This window comes from Microtus oregoni, unplaced genomic scaffold, assembly GCF_018167655.1.
Source record: "Microtus oregoni isolate MIOR12 unplaced genomic scaffold, Mior012 000016F_ref0000370, whole genome shotgun sequence".
Taxonomy (NCBI): Eukaryota; Metazoa; Chordata; class Mammalia; order Rodentia; family Cricetidae; genus Microtus; species Microtus oregoni.
The window spans coordinates 7602527-7617431 of NW_024543075.1; the positions used below are offsets into that span (position 1 = coordinate 7602527).

General features: G+C 43.8%; 1 protein-coding gene across 2 annotated transcripts in view; it reads right to left on the reverse strand.

Moving 5' to 3' along the window:
• Positions 1–13679, reverse strand: part of Glrx3 (glutaredoxin 3) — a 31020-nt gene extending 17341 nt beyond the window's left edge. Inside the window, exons 1-2 of one of the 2 annotated variants that reach the window (XM_041667248.1) lie at positions 13536–13679; positions 6114–6222 (exon numbers count right to left, since the gene is read on the reverse strand). In XM_041667248.1, the coding sequence (XP_041523182.1) occupies positions 6114–6222; positions 13536–13633 (207 nt within the window). In that variant the 5' untranslated portion in view covers positions 13634–13679. Of the gene's footprint in view, positions 1–6113; positions 6226–13535 lie in introns of those variants that run through there. The other variant, XM_041667249.1, reaches the window with a different exon arrangement.
• Between the last annotated feature and the right edge of the window lie 1226 nt (positions 13680–14905).

A 14905-nucleotide genomic window follows, 5' to 3' on the forward strand; every position in this document is an offset into this window, starting at 1 on the left:
AACACTCAGCTCCATACCATGAGCCCTTGTACAAACTGGATGAATAGACCTGATAACCAGTGAACTATCACTTGTGGGCATGCCTATAACGGTGTTTCACCTGAGAGACAGACTAAAACAAACCAAACGTGTGAGCATCACCCAAGGGGTAAGGGCTCACCAGAACAAAGAACGATAAAGGAAAGGTCTTAGGCTGGAACACCCCCCTCCACCCTCCCCCTGGAATAAGAACCCCATGTCACTGAGCCTTTGTGCTCCCTCCCACCCCTGGTTCTCAAGCTTTACACTATCAGTCCCCTGGTTCTCAGGCCTCTGGCACACACTGCACAGCAGCACCCCTGCTTCTCTGCTTGAAACGGGGCTCTAAAGCTCTGTGATGAGGTGAGCCAATTCCTGTAACAACTCTCCTTACCAATCTGTAGCTCCATGTCCCACTGGCTGGCTCTCTGGACAAACCTGGCTAATGTAAAGGTGACTTGGGTGACTTATGCTCAGATAGAGAAATGATACAGCTCAAAAGTGACGCTGAACTATAAAATCTGGGCCTGTCATTATGCCACACGTAGCTTTCTACTACTATAGTCAGAAGAAAGACTGCACTTTGGGGATTGGATTTACCACCCCCACCGCTACATCTTCACAATGATGCCTATGGTGGGAACCACTTGCTCCCTACCCTGGAGAAGCTCTTCAGAGCCTTCCTAAAGTGTGCCTGGGAAAAGGGGTGAGAAGTGAGAAGATGGAGGGTACTCATTCTTTTGGGGGAGTGTGAGACAGGAGTTCCCTGGTAGTCTTGGCTGACCTAGAAGTTGCTATATAGACCAGGATGGCCTCAAACTCAGAGATCTACCTGCATCTACTTGAATCCTGGGATTAAAGGTGTGTGCCACCATGCCCTGTAGGGTCCTTACTCTTCTACTTTAGTTTAGCATGTCAGTGCTATAGAAATGGCTCACAGCTGAAAGTTACTAGAGGCTAGATAATGCCTGGTATTTTGTTCACTAATTCATTTATTCCTGGCAATAACTAGCACTGTCATCTCAACCACTTTATACAGAGAAATTGTACAAGCATCTGGAAACTAAACAGCATGAACTCTTTCTTTAAGACACCTGCCTATTCAGAGCAGGAATACAACAGGTATTAAGGAACCTATTTTTAACTTAAGATTTATGTATTTTTATCATGTGTGTGTATATACATATATATATATATATCATATATATATGAGCAACACCTACATGCCTGGTGCCCACAGAGGTTAGAGAAGGGGGTCATATGCCCTGGAACTAGAGTTAGAGAAGTTATGAGCGACCATGTGGGTGCTGGGAGTGTGGGTGCTGGGAATTGAAACCAGGTCCCTTGCTTGTAATTGCTGAGACACCTCTCCATCCCTGAAGATTCTGACAGCCTCAATGTAACTTAGTAGTAGAACACTTGTCTAACATAAATGTGAGGTCCTGAGCACAGGCCCCAAAATTACAAAGGATGGTACAGGAGCTACAAAACACAGCAATTTAACTTTGTAACTCCTCCATACCCTTGACTCTCAACACAGCAGCCACTATACCAGTGGTTCTAACCTTCCTAATGTTGCAACCCTTTAATATAGTTCCTCCTGTTTGGTGAGCCCTCAATCATAAAATTATTTTCATTGCTACTTCATAATTTTGCTATTGTTATGAATCATAATGTAAATATCTGTGTTTTCCTTCCAATGGTCTTAAGCGATCCCTGTGAAAGGGCCATTCAACCCCCAGAGGGGTTGCAACCCACAGGTTGAGAACCTTTGCACTATACAATGAAACAATACTGGCTAAAGCAACATCATTAAACTCCCTAACAGCTGACTCTAATCCTAAAGAGAGTTTACATTGAAGTGCAATGGTTAGTAATGGTCACTGTTAACTAGCTCTCAACTTGACAAGGTTGAAACACCTCAAAGACTGGCCTCAGGGAATGACTGAGAAGGAACTATCCAATTTAACTTTACACTTAGTCGGGAAGGCCCACTCAATGTGGGTGGCATCATTCCATAGGCTGGGGATCCTGGGCTATGTAAGAGCCAAGCATAAGCATGCATCATTCTTGTTCTATTTCTGAATGTGAACAGCAGCCTCAAGCTTCTAAAGATGACTTCCCTGCTACGATGGACCTGGAATTATGAGCTAAATAAACTTTTCTCTCAAGTTGTTTCTGTCAGAGGATTTCATCACAGCAATAGGAAATGCAACTATGACACATGGCAAGTGAGAAATGCAAGAAGGGAGTATAGACTTCCTTACAGACTGGAGTATAGACTTCCTTACAGACTGGAGTGTAGACTTCCTTACAGACTGGAGTATAGACTTCCTTACAGACTGGATCTGATTTTTTCCAAAGCACACAATCTTTTCATCATTGACAAAGCCTTGGACCTTCTTCCTCTTTCCTACTTTCTCCCCCTTCCAAATATCATATTCTGAAAGAGTCTACCAAATAATTAATTGACAAATATGTATTCCCACTAGAATGGTATCACAAGCCTGTAAACTCAGCACCCAGGAGGCTAAGGCAGAAAATCATGAATTCATCTGTCTACTCACCCATCCCCATACACAGATCAATAAAGCAAACTTCCATTTTAGGTAGAAAACAACTATGTATTTCAAAAGTACTTAATATTCTAATTAGCTATTTCACTCTATTCTGAATAAGCTTGAACTTTTTGTAAGGTATTTAGTAATGGAACTAGCTCATGTATTTCCTCAAAGCACTTAGAGATGTGAGAGCCTACAGAGGGACTCACGTTTCAGGATTCAACTGGATATGGCAGCAATTGCTAAAGGGAAGGACCTCGCCTAGCCCACCAGTGAGGTAACACCAGTGCATCTTACAGGAACATCACAAGTCAGGGAACAAGGGACTCCCAGAGAATGAATGTGAAAGCCTTGAGTCTCAGCTTGCAGTGGGAACAAAGCTTCACAACTGACTAGGAATGTGTGGCTAATCTGTCTGAACTGGTATCTTATCAATCAGAAAGCTAATCTTGATAGTTACAATCCATTTAAACACCTTAATCAAGATCACCTACTAAGTTAGGGGAGTAGCTCAGTTTGTAGAGTGCTGGCCTGGCATGTAGGAAGTCCTGGTTTGACCCCCAGCACCATATAACCAGGGCACAATGTCACCCACTACAAGCCCATCACTCCTAAACTCTCAAAGTCATCCATGGCTACATAGTAAGCTCCAATCCAGCCTAGGATACATAAGACTCTGCTTCAAAATAATAATATTGCCAGGCGGTAGTGGCGCATGCTTTTAATCCCAGCACTCAGGAGGCAGAGGCAGGCGGATCTCTGTGAGTTCGAGACCAGCCTGGTCTACAAGAGCTAGTTCCAGGACAGGCTCCAAAACCATAGAGAAACCCTGTCTCGAAAAACAAAAAAAAAAAAAAAAAAAAAAGATCACTTATATAAGTAACATTGTGAATCTATCACCAAAGAATGAAACAATCACTTTGTTTCACAAATCAAGGTCAAAAATGCCAAACTAATACATTAAAAAAAAAAAAACAAATAAATGAAAAGTGGGTATAGTAAGACATCCTTGAGGTGCCAACTGTAAGAGGCTGATGCAGGGGCTGGAGAGATGGCTCAGTGGTTAAGAGCATTGCCTCCTCTTCCAAAGGTCCTGAGTTCAATTCCCAGCAACCACATGGTGGCTCACAACCATCTGTAAAGAGGTCTGGCGCCCTCTTCTGGCCTTTAGGCATACAGACAGAATATTGTATACATAATAAATTAATTAATTAATTAATTTTAAAAAAAAAAGAGGCTTGAGTCCAAGAGTTTCAGACCAGTCTAGGCAACATAGTGAGACTCCCAACTCAAAAAGAAAAGATAGCTGGGCAGAGGTAGCACACACCTTTAATCCCAGTGGATCTAAGCCAGCCTGGGTCTACAGAGCAAGTTCCAGGACAGTCAGGACTACACATAGAAACCCTGTCTCAAAAAACAAAAACAAACACACACAAAGAAAAGATTATAGTGGTATATTGTTTATATTTTAATAAATAAATCTTGCCTGAAGACCAGAGGCAGAGCTAAAGCTTCTAGAGGTCAGATAATGGTGACACACACCTTTAATCCCAGGTTTTGGGAGATTGGCAGATGGAACTCTGTGAGTTCAAGGCTACCTTGAACCACACAAATTCATACATAAACAAATCCAGGTGGTGGTGGCTTACACCTTTAATCCCAGTACTAGGGAGTCAAGCCTTTAATCCCAGCATTAGAGGGAATATAAAATGGGAAAAGAGAGAGGCTTCAGTATGGTTAGTTTGTGGTTGCCCAGCCTTGGTAGAAGTAAGACTTCTCTAGTGGCTTGATTGCCTTGTTTTTCTGGTTGAACCCCAATTTCTGTCTCTGGATTTTTATTATTCGTGCTACAAAGGATAAAAAAAAAAAGACACTGATGAGCTAGGACATTATTAGCCTTACTCCAGAAACTTCTAGAAGTCCTAATTAACGAGAGTACTGCTGCCATCCCCTTAAACAGCAGGTGCTGTCAGGCTCAGGTGTCCCTGACAATCCAGCAGTACCACACACCTCGAACTCTTGGCTCGCTGCAACACTTAAGCACATGAACAACTTAAAATCTCACTGCCAAGTCTGGTACCAATGTGAGAAGCAATTCTATAGTCACTTTAAATAAATCATTCAGATGGCAGTTGAGAACAGTGTGTTACCTAAACCAGTAACATTATCTGTATGAAAGCAGACATGGAGCAATTACCATCACCCTGACTAATTCCATGATTGAAGTGTTTAATCATTCATTTCACTTGTAGTCATTATCTTTTATCACTGACCAAACATGCAGGTTCAGTGTACCCTTCCATTATTTATATTGGACATTTTAGGGTTACCTTCTAAGGTTACATTATGCATTTCATCAGAATTTTAAATAAGTCCTTAAATTTTAAAAAGCTAACTATTATATTCATATTTGCCCTATCTGCATAAAGAAAAACTGGGAGAATTCATACAAAATTAATACAACAGGTTACTTATGGGGAAGGACAAAGGGTTAGCAGGTAAGACATGGAGTAAGCCTTCTCAATGTCTACTTTGCTGTACCGCTTGGCACTGTGAGCCATAAGATACAAGAATACAAGGCACACAGGTGCAGTCTACACAAATGCTGTCAGAAAATGTAATCGCCTACCAAGCAAAGGAATTAAGAATTAGAAAACAGAATTCTGACCTACAGACACCCAGCACTTCATATAGTTTCTAAACTCATATACAGGTATATTTGTCAACATGTATTTTTGAGCTCACAATTTACAGTTTTAAAAACACGGTTTTGGGTTTTGTCTTAAATCCTAAGGATTCGGCATTGGCTCACAGGGGCACAGGTGCTGATACCAGCACCTGGGCGGCAAGAAAACTAAGATCTTGAGGCCAGTCTGTGCTGTGAGACCCTGTCTCAAAGTAAATAAATAAACTCTTAAGAATTAAGACTTATGAACATACAGTATACCTTCTTTCCCAATAATTCATTATTCTAATATATCTGTCCATGTTTTTAAACCTAACAGTACTACCTCCTGAATAACTAAGATTACAGGTGTAAAGCAAGTCTGATAACCTCCAGCAGCCATCAACTTCCTGGAGTCCACCTTCTTACAAGACAACAGGAATGTAGGAACCAAGGCTTGAATAAAACAAGGGGCTCGGTAGAGAAAGGAGGGGCAGATAAAGCAGCATCTTCCCCAATGACCACAGCAACCTATGCATAGATACACTTTCTAGGATCATTTTTCACATCATAGATATTTTCTCAATGAAGTCTTAATTAACTACTATCAAACCAAAATTATCCCATAAATTATCTGGTCTGCTTTTGCTGTCAAATATTTCTGTCCTTTGCCCATTCTGTAGGGATTTTATTATATGAGAAATGCAACATTTTTACTGACCTGTCAGAACAACTTAGTACAAACAGAACAGAATTCAATACAAAATTCAAGTATTTGGAATTTCACAGCTTGTTCCTTTACACTGTAAAATCTAGTCTACCTCATTAAGTCAGAAATGAAAGAAAAAAAGACTGAAAATATATAGTACCTTCACAAATGAAACATGAGGGTGTTCTTTAGCTAACTCTGCCATGACATCGTTCATCTGTACACACTGTGGAGCCCATGGTGCCCAGAAATGGACCACGAGAAGTGACCTGTAAACCAATAAAACACATTTGCTAATAATTCTGGAAACAAATACTGGTGTAGATTAAATTCTCCAACCTAGGAAACTAAGAATTCAGCTGTATTGCTCAGAATCACTACCAGTCTTCAGACTCTTAGACGAATATTCGAGTTAATAGCATTTCTTGAGTCAAGATCAAGCCCCAGTAAGTGGTTCTAAATGTCCATCCATCTCAACTAATTGACACGTCAATCATGTTTTCAGACCCATGATGAAAGTGGAATCTGAACTTCTGTACAAGAAAGCTGCTGCTGAGAAATGGCTGTGGACACATTATTACTATTAATTTCACATAGCATTGTGACAGGGGGGTACAACTGGAACCACAGAAGAACAAAGAAGTCCTAACAGGCAAGTCTAAAGAAAGCAAGGCTGAGACCACTGCTCATAAATGCCCTTTGCAGTTGGAATGCCAAAGGACCCTCTGAGCATCTCTATATGAACTGACAGTGGAGCCATTAGAGTGCTAACTTCCTAGAAGCCTCAATGTTACCAATCTTAGTAATTTTCATATAAAACTATCTTCATAAAGACTTATCTTTGAAGCCATCTCAAATTTAAGTGAAACCTGGATTTACAGAATTCTAAGTTCCAATAAAATCCTTCCCCAAGGTGGAGCAAAAAAAAAAAAAAAAAAAAAACCAAAAAACAACAACCCATAAATCTATGTTATATGGAGAAAAGAAAATAGAAACACATTTACTTATAATCAAGGAATGGAACAAGAAATGATAAAGGGGCTGGGCAGTGGTGGCGCACACCTTTAATCCCAGCACTTATGAGGCAGAGGCAGGTGGATCTGAGTTCAAGGGCTACACAGAGAAACCCGGGCTTGGAAAACAAAAACAAAAGAAATGATAAAGGGCTGGAGAGATGGCTCAGCATTGGGAAAGCTTACTGTTCTCTCACGAGGACCAGAGCTCAGATCCCATCACTCATGCATGTCACACAGTTCACAAAAGTCTCAAACACCAGTTCCAAGGTTCAGGCCTCCATGGGCACCCACATACACACATACAGTACTCACACACAGACATAATTTAAAATAAATAGTTTTCTTAAAAAAAAAAAAGTGAGAAGTGGGACCCTGCCCACAACAAAAGTTCTCCTAACACACACAATGGAATGAGGCAAGTTACAACCAGAGGGGCAGGAAAAGGTGACAGACCATAATCTAAGGTTGACAACAAGTTCTGGCATAGACACTGAAGGCAAGTGTCATCACTAGGAGGAAAGGAAGTCTACTGGAGTATTAGTACCAGGGCTTAAGCTCAACCAAGGTTCTCTACAGATCTGGAAATCAAGAAATACAGAACCAACCATGTCACAGAGCGGACAAAGGGGACTGGAGGTCAGTGTCTATGGGTCTCATCAACATCAAGTCAGGAGAGATGGAAGAAATAAAAGAGGGATGGCTTCAGGAGTTTTAAGTCCAGAGTCTTGCAGAAGTCAAGAGAAGATGGCAAGAAGGAGTAACAAGATAGTAACAAACAGTGAACATCGCCAAATGCTAAAAGAAGCAGCACAGTGAGCTGTCTGGAAAAGTCCACCACAGAAATCGACCTCAAGAGATCTGGACTGCACAGAGGAATTTAACAGCAGAGGGCCGAGCCTGACTTCAGTGAAGGGAAAAAAAAAATCCCAATCCCCAGATGCTTGTATGGCACAGGGACAACACCAGTGTAGACAGAGAGCTGACAATCTGAGGCAACTGTAGATACAAGGTTTCCAGAAAGTTGAGAAAGTAAGTTGATGTGGAAGTGATTTCTTATTAATAAAGAAACTGCCTAGACCCATTTGATAGGCCAACCCTTAGGTAGGCGGAGTAAACAGAACAGAATGCTGGAAGAAAGGAGCTGAGTCAAGGAGTCGCCATGATTCTCCCACTCCAGACAGACGCAGGATAAGATTATTCCTGGTAAGCCAGCTCGTGGGCTACACAGATTAATAGAAATGGGTTAGATCGATATGTAAGAGCTAGCCAATAAGAAACTGAAACTAATGGGTCAGGCAGTGTTTAAAAGAATACAGTTTCCGTGTAATTATTTCGGGGCATAAGCTAGAGCTAGCCATGTGGGTGGCCGGGTACTGGGGACGCAGCCCTGCTGCTCATATTACAACAGTAAGTCAGAGCAAAGACAACACTGTCTTGCACTCCAGAGAATTAAGAATGGATTAAATGACATGTCAGAAGTAGGGATGGGGAGGGCTTAGACAGAAGATTCCTTAAGTCCTGGTTTTGCTCAAATATAAAGCTAGGTGATATGCTAAAACAGAAATGGAAGGCCAGTGTGAAATTGTATGTTTGTAATCCCAGGCTGAGGCAGAAGAATGATCAGCAGTTCAAAGCCAGACTGGATACAAATTGAGTTCAAGGTTAGGCTGGGCCAGACAAATCACCTCAATAATGGAAGGAGCGGGGGAGCACGACCACAGGGACTAGTTAGAACTGATGAAGACAAAGCCTTCTAAAAGAATACAAAGGCAAATAAGAGGTTCTACTGAAGACAAGGAAGGACACACTGTCTATTCCCTAGATGGGCTACAATTTGCACCAAACAGACTTCTATCTGGCAGATTTTACAAGAATGAGTTCTAGGCCTCAGCCAAAAGCAGACTTCTCTTTCTCAGGCATTCAGCTAGACATTTTTCAGTCCTCCTTAAAGTAATCTTGGGGCCTAGGCCTGAGTTTTAGCCTTCAGAACAGTGACACCCTCCCTCAGAAGCCTGTGCAGGCTCTGGCCACTCTTCCCAGCCCACTAGAGCATCTGAGATGTTCCAAAGCCTAACAGTGGCAAGAAGAAAAGCAGATCCACAAGGCCTTGTCAAAGAATGCCCAAGCAGTCTGACACATAATACACCCACTGTCCACAGATAGAACAAAGCACCCTACACTCCAACACTGAAAGACAACCACACTGACAAGTCTGGATGTAATACCCAAGACAGTCTGGAGTGGTAAGAGCAGCACAGAGGAAAAGCGTGGCTACACTCATTTAGTGCTATCACGCAATTCCCACTCTATCATGATTCAATCAAAACAGCCACTTTTACAAAGGGGCTTCTACCTTGAGAGCCTGTCTACCCCACACACCTGTTCTTCCTGAGCATGACAAACTACAAACAAATACAACTTAATTCATCTGTTTAGAGAATGTGACAGACACTGAGAATAAGCATGGCCATGATCTGCTATAGAATGACCTGAGGTAAACTGGCATCACTGCATCCATGACTCAAACAGGGAGAAAGTAACAGGGCCTCCTTGAGGTAAATCCTGACTTGGCTTCTGAGGACCCAAGGTGATCTTGATTGGCAAAGGGAGGGATCAGAGCACAGACTAATACTCACAAAGAAAAGGGGAGGTGTACTAGCAACTGGTCCAGGTGTGGCAGTGGCAGAACAACTAACAAAGCAATTCAAGGGGCTTATTTTGAGAAAAAAGGGGAAAAAAAATACTTAGCTGACAAGGTAGTGCATGCGCACCTTTACTCCCAGAACTTGGGAACAGAGCAGGTGAGTCTTCCACTCAGTTAACCTAACTAGATCCCTCAGAAATGCCCGTGGACAGTCGGGTCTCCTGGGGACTGTAGCTCCTACCAAGGTGAAAATCTCTACTAACCACCACAGGAGGAAAGGAGGGCCAAGAAAGGAATGTAAGCAGGGTAGAACTGTGTAAATCTATATACATCAAGTCCAAACACAGGCAAGCCAGAGTGACAGATGGTGCCACTGTTGGAGGAACTCCAGGACTTTAAGAGTGTGCTTCCGAGACAGCTAAAACCACTGCACTCAGTTGCTACACAAGAGCAATACTGTACTTTTGAAAGGTGGGATGTACATGTCTGTGAAGAAATCTTAAAAGAAAAAAAAAAAAGAGTACATTCTTACCCTGTTGGTAGAAATTAAAACCAAGACCTTCCAGAAAGTACATAACCAAAGGTATTTATTCTGAAAATTAAAACTACAAAGATTTATGAAGGCATATATCTTACTACTAGTACAGAAAATAACCAAAAAAAGACCAAAACAAACTATGATCTAACAATAGCATCTAAATGGCCAAAACAAAATACTTTAAAATATCAAAATATTTTTAAATATTTAAAATATATTAAAAATCTAATTTGCAAAGTATTTTTAATGACATAGGCAAATGTTGATAATATTGGATTTTTTTTTAAATTACAATAGGTGGATAAAGATGTAGCTGAGTGGCAGAGTCTGGTATGCTTGAGGCCCAGGGCTCAATCCCAGCAAAACAAAAAACATAAATAAAAGAAAACAGGCGACCAGGCTTTGTTAGTATGAACCCTAGCATGAAAAAATTCTCCAAGTGGAGGCAGAAGGATCAGGAGTTCAAGGTCATCCTCAGCCAAGTCTCCCTTACAAGCTAGTCTCCACTACACAAGTCCCTGCTTCAAAAAGAGGAGGGGGAGAAGGAAGAACAGTGTGCACACAGAGCTGAGTTTTGCTCCACTGGCATTAACATGACTTTGAATTCTTTGAATTCCCACACCTATAAACAACTTACATCCTGGGATGCTAGAAAGATCAAATAAAAATGTGTTTGTAACATCATTGCATGTGTTTAATGTGAATAGTTATTTTTATTGCACAAGATATTCTTATGTTTACATGCCTTTTAAGCATGGAATGCCAATTATAGGCACATATATGAGATACAATACCAGTTCCCGTGGTGTAATGGGTAACGCTCTGGACTCGGAATACAGTGATCCAAGTTCATGTCTTGGTGGAACCTGTTCCTTGAGGAAGTGAACTGGTCAGTCATCCTATCAAATCAAGACCATGAAGCCCAATAAAAAACAGGCTGCCCATGCATGCGTGCGTCAGCATTGATGAAGGCATGTTTCACTTTTCCATATATGATATAGAGATGATGTGTAGTATATGTAGTAATATGTGTAGTATATGTAACCAGTCTCTCCCTCTTAGTAGACCAATATGCCCAATGCGTTGAGGACATTTTTGGAAAGATCAAGTTGAAAATGTCACTAACATAAACTCCCTTACCTCCTGCACTAGTGTTCAAACCTAGGGCCTTGAACATGCACCCACCAGTGAGCTGCACTGCACCCCAAAATATTTAAATATTTTAGCAGACCATGAGTCTCAGTTCTTCATCAGTCAGACTCAACAAATGGCATCAGTACCCACCCCCCACCCCACTGTAGAGACAAGAGCTGAGATCTCAGTAACTTAACACATCAGATTAGATGACTTTAATATAAAAAGTAAATTTCTGAGCCAGGTGGTTGTGGTACCCACCCTTTAACCCCAGAATTGGAGGCAGAAGCAGGTAGGTCTCTGTGAGTTCAAGGCAGGCATGGTCTACAGAGTGAGCTCCACAACAGCCAAGGCTACAAAGAGAAACTGTCTCAAAAAAAAGAAAGAAAGGGGGGGAGGTCTTGACTGGAGGACTAGAGAGATGACTCAATGATTAAGAACACTAATTAAGCCGGGCGATGGTGGCGCACGCCTTTAATCCCAGCACTCGGGAGGCAGAGGCAGGTGGATCTCTGTGAGTTCGAGACCAGCCTGGTCTACAGAGCTAGTTCCAGGGTAGGCTCCAAAGCCACAGAGAAACCCTGTCTCGAAAAAGCAAAAAAAAAAAAAAAAAAAAAAAAAGAACACTAATTACTGCTCTTCCAGAAGATCTGGGTTCGATTCCCAGCACCCACACAACACAGGCTCACAGCAGTCTGTAACTCCCCCAAAAAGGAGCTGATGTCCCCTTCTGGCCACAGACACACACACAAGCGCAACATAAAAGAACAAAAAAAGTTTAAAAAAAGATTTCAACCCACATCAAATTTTAAAACTGAGACGCAATGACATGGAAATGACTGCACCCCAAGTGCTATTTAGCATTCTTAATGACTTCCACATCTGCACAAAGTAACTCCCTCCGGGGTGTCACAGAGCACTTCCCATGATGCCTATTCATATCAGTCACTGCAGAGGGGAAAATGTTTCCTGAATCATCTCGGGCATACAGCATTGTCAAGAGTGTAAATGAATTTAGGTTTTGTTGTTGTTCTTATTTGGGTATTTTTTTTCCTCTGGGAGGACTGGATGTTTGTTTTCTGGTTTTTTGAAAACAGAGTCTCCCTACAGCCCTCTGGCTAGCCTGAAGTTCACTAGGAAGACCAAGCTGACCTTGAACTTGCAGAACAAATGGCTTATAAAATTTCACCCACTAAGATCTATTGAGAACATGAAATATAAAAAAAGATAAGCACGTGAAACACACACACACATAAAAGAATCTTCTCGGATGATTTAAATCCAAACTTTTAAGGGCGTGTCGACACAAGCCCTCATCATTCCAGGAGGCCATGCCCAGCGTCATCCACAAGGCCTCTGCCTGAAGAATGGGAGGTACTTTTGGACCTATCTGAACCCAGCTTCTACCAACAGGTAAATGTTCTTCTTTTTCTTTGAAAAAAAAAAGTACCAAGCAAACCTGAAATTCGAAAGAACTGGAAGGTTTTTTGTTTGTTTTGTTTTCGGTGCTAGAGTTTGAACTAGGGTGTCTTGTGTATTAAGCACTAGGTACACCGCCAGTCTCTGAATGAGCTCTTTTAATCCTCCCCCATGCTACAGGGGGTAGCACAAGTCAGCCCATCACCCTCCCACCCGCCCACTCTGCTCTGGGAAGACACCGGAGAGAGCTTCCGGTACGCCAACCACTGCAGCACTTTACCAGAACCATCACAACCCTGGGGACACCAGCCCACTCACCCAGGAGGAGGAAGCTGGGGGTGGGGTTTCTGGCAGGCAAGATGCTGGGTTAAGGTTGGGGGATCCCAGGCAGTCGTCCCTGGAACTCCCTCTCCCCCCACTACTCTGCAGCCCAAAGCTGGGCAGCGTCACAGGGAGCCACGTGCACGCCTCCGCCGCATCCCCGGGACTGGCCTTGGGAAGTCTTGCCCAAGGCGAGGTGCCGGTGCACCCGGCCGCAGCAGACCCTCCCTAGGCCAGCTGGGGCTTCAGGAAAACCCCGGACGCCATCTAGGCCTGTCCTTCGGGAGGTGCCGCACGCGAGCCTCTGGGAGGCAGGTCCATTGCACACCGGGGCCGCAGCGCCCCGCTGCACGGCCCTCCCGGACCGGTCCCTCCAAGGCCCGACCAGGGCCGCCGCCGTTGGGCCGCGAGCTCAGCTCCGGACGTGCCGCACTGGCGGGCCGCCCCCGGGTCCAGAGGCCCCGGCTCGCCTCCCGAAGGTTCCCCGGCCCTCTCGCCGCCCCCGCGTACTTGGCTTTGAGGCGCAGTAGCTCTTCAAACTGCCGGGCAGAGCCGACCTCCGCCACAGCCGCCGCTGCTTCAGCTACTACTGCCGCCCCCGCCGCCATGCTGCCGCCGCGAGACACCCGCAATCGAGCGCCGGAGGCTCGATGGGGCGGGACGGACGCGCGAGAGGCTGCGCAAAGGAAAGCCACGCCCCCTATAGCCAGGGCACACCCCTGGCCCACTATGCCACGCCCTCCGGCACTGTACGCCACGCCCCCGGGCCGGGAGAACTGGGGGGCCAGGAGTCACCGTCCTTGTGGCGCTGAGTCCTGCTAAGGGAACCACCCTGCTTTGTGTTTCTGTACTAACTAGCTAGATGTCTTGGTCCTTGGCCCTTGTAGCTCAGGACCTTCCCTGGGTCTCAGAAATCCACAATAGCAAGGGGTGTAAGCGTGTGTATTGTAAATCCTAGTGAAGTCAGTTTAGAACATTTGCAAGCTGAAATCTCACATGAAACTTCATAAAAATGAACTGGGAAGTCTATGAATGAGAGACAGTAGGGTCTGAAGCACTACCCTGACAGCTCTTATACCTCAATCCTGGAGAGATCTCAAACACCTCTGGGGGTGCCCTCTGGACCCCAATATCCACCCTTCCTTCGCTACAACCCTGTGACGCCTGCTATCCATAACCTTGGCACAGCAAGGCCTGAACAGCCCTATTGCCTCTAAGTACAATTAGGCACCTTTTACAGAGTTCCTACACCTTCCCACCCAGGCCCAGCCTCCTAGCCCTCTTACTTGAAGCGTTCCCTGGCAAAGTCCCCCACAAAATCTCCCCCCTTTCCTGGGCAGTGACTCTCTGGTATCTTCTCCATATCTTTTCCCATGCTAAGGCAGAATGAAGCCTTAAGTTTGAGTCTAGCCCAAGCTATACAGTGGGTTCCAGGTCAGCCTGAGTAACAGTAGCGGATTTCATGCTTGAAACATTTTATTTTGGATATATTGGAAATTAACTTTATATCTTTTTACCTTAGTTCACTGGGCCATTTTAAATTACACAAAGGAGTTCCTTGTGGCAGCTCATTCCTGTTCTCTATTGGCAGCCCTGCTCCCATGATTCCAAACAGCCCTACAAGGTATGTCACATACATGCCACACCGTGAGAAATACGGCTGCTAAAAAAAATGTAAATCACGACACTAAGCTGTTGTGTTTCTTTGCTGGGGTGGTAGAGACCCAAACCTTAAACTATAAAGACATAAACATAAGCCAGGTGGTGGTAGCCCACACCTCTAATACCAACACTCAGGAGGCAGAGGCAGGCGGCTCTCGGTGAGTTCGAGAACAGCCTGTTCAACAGAGGAAGTTCTAGAACAGCCAGGGCTACACAAA